The sequence below is a fragment of the Pygoscelis adeliae genome, unplaced genomic scaffold (genome assembly GCF_000699105.1).
Source record: "Pygoscelis adeliae isolate BGI_AS28 unplaced genomic scaffold, ASM69910v1 Scaffold482, whole genome shotgun sequence".
NCBI classification, from domain to species: domain Eukaryota; kingdom Metazoa; phylum Chordata; class Aves; order Sphenisciformes; family Spheniscidae; genus Pygoscelis; species Pygoscelis adeliae.
The window spans coordinates 646887-651628 of record NW_008824192.1 but is presented as its reverse complement, the minus strand read 5'-3'; the positions used below and the strand labels follow the sequence as shown (position 1 = coordinate 651628).

At 50.7% G+C, this 4742-nt stretch overlaps 1 protein-coding gene across 1 annotated transcript in view; it reads right to left on the bottom strand.

Moving 5' to 3' along the window:
• The window catches only part of TBC1D22B (TBC1 domain family, member 22B), a 15517-nt gene that overhangs the window by 6356 nt on the left and 4419 nt on the right, over window positions 1–4742 (bottom strand). Inside the window, exons 7-8 of the mRNA XM_009334770.1 lie at window positions 4492–4557; window positions 3446–3560 (exon numbers count right to left, since the gene is read on the bottom strand). Coding sequence (XP_009333045.1) covers window positions 3446–3560; window positions 4492–4557 — 181 coding nt within the window. The remainder of the gene's footprint in view (window positions 1–3445; window positions 3561–4491; window positions 4558–4742) is intronic.

Below are 4742 nucleotides of genomic sequence, written 5' to 3'. Positions count from 1 at the left end.
GATGGGATAGAAAATCTATCCCATCTGCCAAGGGCTCACAGCAGTCTGCACAGCACCTGGAGGGAGCACGAGGAGTTTTGAGTCCGGACTGAGTACAAGTACGGGAAAAGCAATGGGTCCCGACCAGCGCTGGCGAAGGGGGCAGGGGAGTTCAGACACAGCTGAGGCTGCTTCTCCCTGCCTCAGCCTAGGTGGTATTTTCTGAAGCTGGTCAAAGGGGTACACACACTGGATTCAAGGCAATGCTCGGAAAGAAGAGGGAAGCAATATCCCTTTCGGTCAGGCCAGGGAGATGCAAGTTAATAACGGGGTCATCCAGTTCCCTAAGCTTCCAAAAGAAACAGCTTCCTGCAAATGTTTTTCACTCGCTGATCTGTTTCCCTCCTTCAGGACCTGGACAGGCATACACCCTTCCTCCCCACACCTTCTACAGTGAGGATGGTAAGCCACCAAGTCAGAGGCACAGCAGCACGGCCACGCTCCCAAATCCAGCCAAACTGCTCTAACTGCTACCCGGAGCAAGCTGTGTTTAATCCCTCTGCACACAAAGGCCTGGGAGTTTGCTGGGTTACTGCTGACTGTTGGTTCGTTGCTCCTGTCAACTTCAATGAAAGGAAGCTGCCAAATTTTTCCCTGAATGCGTTTGATAAGCTATAGACCATCCCCTACCCAAACCACCCACCTTTTCCCCATAGACACGCTCTAGCCCTTGGTGGGAAGCCAGTCAAGCCCTCTGAAGGATGTTTTAAGCCTTAGTCTAGTAACTGATACATAACAGAGACAACATCAGTAATGTGTCTACATTAATCAGCTGATGAGCACCAAGGAGATTTTAATTTATCTGTAGAAAAGTTGATTTGTTCTCTGAGAATTTAATGCCTGCCCAAAGCATGGGATGATGGGTTAGAAGTCTACAGTGAACTTGGAGATGGGGACCAGCCTGTTATCAGGAGTGAGACTGCGATGCCAGAAGCCACTAAATTGAACAGTAGAAGACCAGGGTGTCAGCCTGACCTTGTGCTGAACAGCTAAACAAAGTCAATAGCTTGTGAACTCCCCCCTCCGCCTGTCAGCTCTGAATCACACAGGCACACCATGGTCCCCGGAGAGCTGCGATGGTCCTGCTGAGTCAGCTGCTGCGGGAGGCAGCCCTTCAAAGGCTCTAACACACATATCCCAGGGAAGACAGTGGGCAGCTAAGCAGAGGAGCCAGCTGGCAGCACAGTGGGTACCTTGCTGTCAACAAAACACCCGCTCTGAAAGGAGAGTAGGGGCAGCAAACCCATGAGGTTTGAGGATGGAGCCAGTGCTGGTACCAACTTCCCAGAGCCAGCTTTCAAGGAAAGGCAAGGGAAACTTTTCCAGGCCAGTTGTACACACCTTTGAACGTGGAAATACCCTCAGATGACACACAGGTGTATGAGCCCTCAGTGGCTCTGTGGGCAGGGGCTGCCTGAGCCGTACAGATTGTCCCCTTTCCCGAGGATACAGCTTGAGGAATACAAGCAGAATTTCCTTTGAACAAGAGACTTCCCACGGAAAGGTGAGTTGTCCCTTGGCACGTGCTGCCCAAGGACTACCAAACTGTGCAAGGCCTCTTTTGGCTCTCCTGCTGCAAGGACTCAGATGCAGCACAGACTTGGCTGATCCGGGGATCCTGAGAATTAGTGATCCAACATGGAGAGCCTCCAGCCCTGCCCAGCACCAGCTCTTCAGGGGCCTGTCAGCAAAGGCAGCTGTAGAGAGCAGCCAATGCTCCAAACCAGCGACCTAAATCCTGTTGCAAAAGGGGTTACGCGACACTGAGCGCTGCCAGTTCTTTCCCACGTACGTTCAAGGCAGTTACTGATCTTGTCCTTAAACTTTGACCGCTACACAGCCAGACCAGGGAGCAGGTAGCCACCAAGACAGCTTGTGACCTGAAGGCTGGCTTTGAATCCCAGGCTCTGGGGACAGAAGGGGATGCATGATGTTGCTTGGCCAAATTCAACTCAACGGGTCTCATGCAAAGGGGTTTTTTCCCCTCCAACACAAGTTTCAGAGATAGCTGGAAACAAGAAGGCCACATTCAGAGAGGAAGCTTCAGTCAGGGGTGAAAACAGCCCTGGAAGATGGTGAGAAGCATGACCCCAGCAAGAGATGGACAGGTCCAATGCAGCATGAACTCTGCATCCACATGCAGAGAGAGTTGAGCCCCGACACCGAACACAGTACAGGACTGCAAGAAGTCACACCAGGTACCCGCAGGCAGCTCCGATGCTTCAGGCCGGCTCCCTTCTTGCACAGATAACTCACTGTGCACAGCTCTGCTTCTAACCCAATAAATCAATCCTGAGCAACCAGCCTCCGCCAAGACTAAATGCCACCAATGCCGTTCGAGCAATAAGGCACAGGAGAAGCCACTCAAAGGGAACTTGCTCAGACCCGACAGGCTCTTGACCTCCCAGGAAAGGGAATTCACTCCAGCTGGTAGCAGAGCCACATTTTGTGCCTTCTCCTTCAGGCTGTGAGGGGCAACAGCACTTCCTAGGGATCAATCCTGACCACACCGGCTACCACAGTGGAAACCAAGGTGGCTTACCTCTTTGCAATGTCCCCAGAAGAGGCAGAGCAATGCTAGTTTACAAAGCCTTAGCTAGATAGTGGAAGGCTTCCACTGACTTCAAGCTTTGGATCAGACCTTAAGAATATTTGTTCAACGGCATCTCTCTGTCACTAATACAGTCTTACGAATTCCTTTTTCCTTCTATTTACAGTGAAAACTAAGAGCCTTTAGGCATAGGGATTACCGCATCCCAGTGTTAACGTCGACCCCAAAACACAGCTAGAGCTGGACAAAAGAATAAAAATGCTACGGGTGGAAATGACTTGATCTCCAGCTAAAAGCAACTGGCTGACAAGAAAGCCAAAAGCAGCAGGGAGAAGTCAATTTGTTTTCTGAAACTCTCAGCCTGAGAAACACACCTGTACTAGCAGCACCAGACAGGAATCTTTATTTAAATAGTTTATTTTACATTCTCAGCAGGGTCTCTTTATACTTCACTCATTGCTCCTAGAGCAAGAACAAGCTCCAAGCTCAAGCTTTGAGAGCAAGACCCTCCCCCTCTCCCAACTCTGCATATCAGGGCTTTGCCTAAACTCCCTTGGCGCCTAAAAGACTCCACTCTCCTCCAAGCTGTAAGGATGTTAAGTACATTCAAATGCAAATCCACCCTTAGCACTTCAACTTCCGTGGAGCTCAGCAAGGTTATGAAACTGAAGTCAGTTCAACCGGGCAGCAAAGATACAGTAAGAGGTCAAGATGCATCTCCAGCCTGGCACAGGTGCTGAAGGAAGAACACATCCCCTCCAGCAAGGCAAGCTTTTCTGGTGCCAGCACTTCACACCATTTCAAACCCTGAGGTCGAGAGGCAGCACCATGCTTCAAGCAGCAAACGTCACTTACCAACATACTCAGAGAGGAACACAACAAAGAACGGAGTGACCAGGTCATTGATTCCCTGTACGTAGCCACTTGCTGGGTGTCGAATGGCCCAGATAAACAGGATTCTTTCAAAGATCTAGGGAAGAATGAGGGAAAGCAGGTACCTGCATTAGCCGTGCACAAAGGAAAGGCAGAAAAGCGTAACTGTTAAGCTCAGGGAGCGGAGATCATGCGCTGACAGGCTTTTCTGCAGCAATACGGGTAAGACAAGAAGCATACAAGTCCTAGAGAGACTCCTGTACGATCCACAGATCCCACACACAGGCCAGCCCACACTTCACAGAACAAGGCAGCCCAGGCTCCTCATCAAAGCCTCTGCTTGAGGAAATGCAGACCCAACTTTTCAAGATCCAGGCAGCTTAAGACCCTTCCACCCATAGGACAGGGCTGCCTATTAGCAGAGCAGCACGCCTCGCTGGACATCACACGGAAAGCTACGGCTGTTACGTGTTATCAGCACAGTACTCCCAGGAAAACATCACAGATCGGGATAGCTCCCAACAGAGCAGCCTCCCCCCAACAACCAATGTGTTATTTCCAGACTGTCCCAGCCCCAGGACACCATGCTCTGACATACCACATACACACGCTGAGCTTGTTTCCAAAGAAGACAGATGCCCACACCTCCTGGCCACCTCTCAAACCCATCCCTGCCTGGGTTTCCTCACATACTGCTTCACACAAAAGAGGTTTTGTAGCAAAACAGAACTGATCTCCTGTTCTCGTTCAAATGCCTTGAATTTGTCTCAAAACAAAAGCGTCAGGTCTTTTATCAACTCTTGGCTACATCTCACCACAAAAGAGCTGATCTCATAACCCCTGAGCTCCAAGTCTGATGTCCTTCAGAAATGCAGGACAAGACCAAACAGTTTCAGCAGGTATTTCCATCGGGAGCTGTCAGCCAGGGAAGTTTCCCTGCAAAGCTAACTCACTAGCAGCAGTGCTGGTCTAACTCCACACCCACGCCTCACACCAAACGTGGGGCAGGAGCTTCACCCCCCCCTTACCTCCTGGACGAGCGGCTGCTGGAAGAGGGGGATGAGTGGATTGGTCCTTGGAATGTCGATGTGGATCTGGAAGAGAGGGTGGGTTACACACACCAGCCATGCTTTCCGGGGGCACAATAACTCATCACAGGCTAACAGAGGGGAATCCACCCCTCAGTGTCCCCTCAAGCGAGAGCTGCACTTGCTGACAAGCACAGCGAGGGCTACAGAAGACAGCTGCACTGAGAAAATCATCTACAGTTTTATCTCCA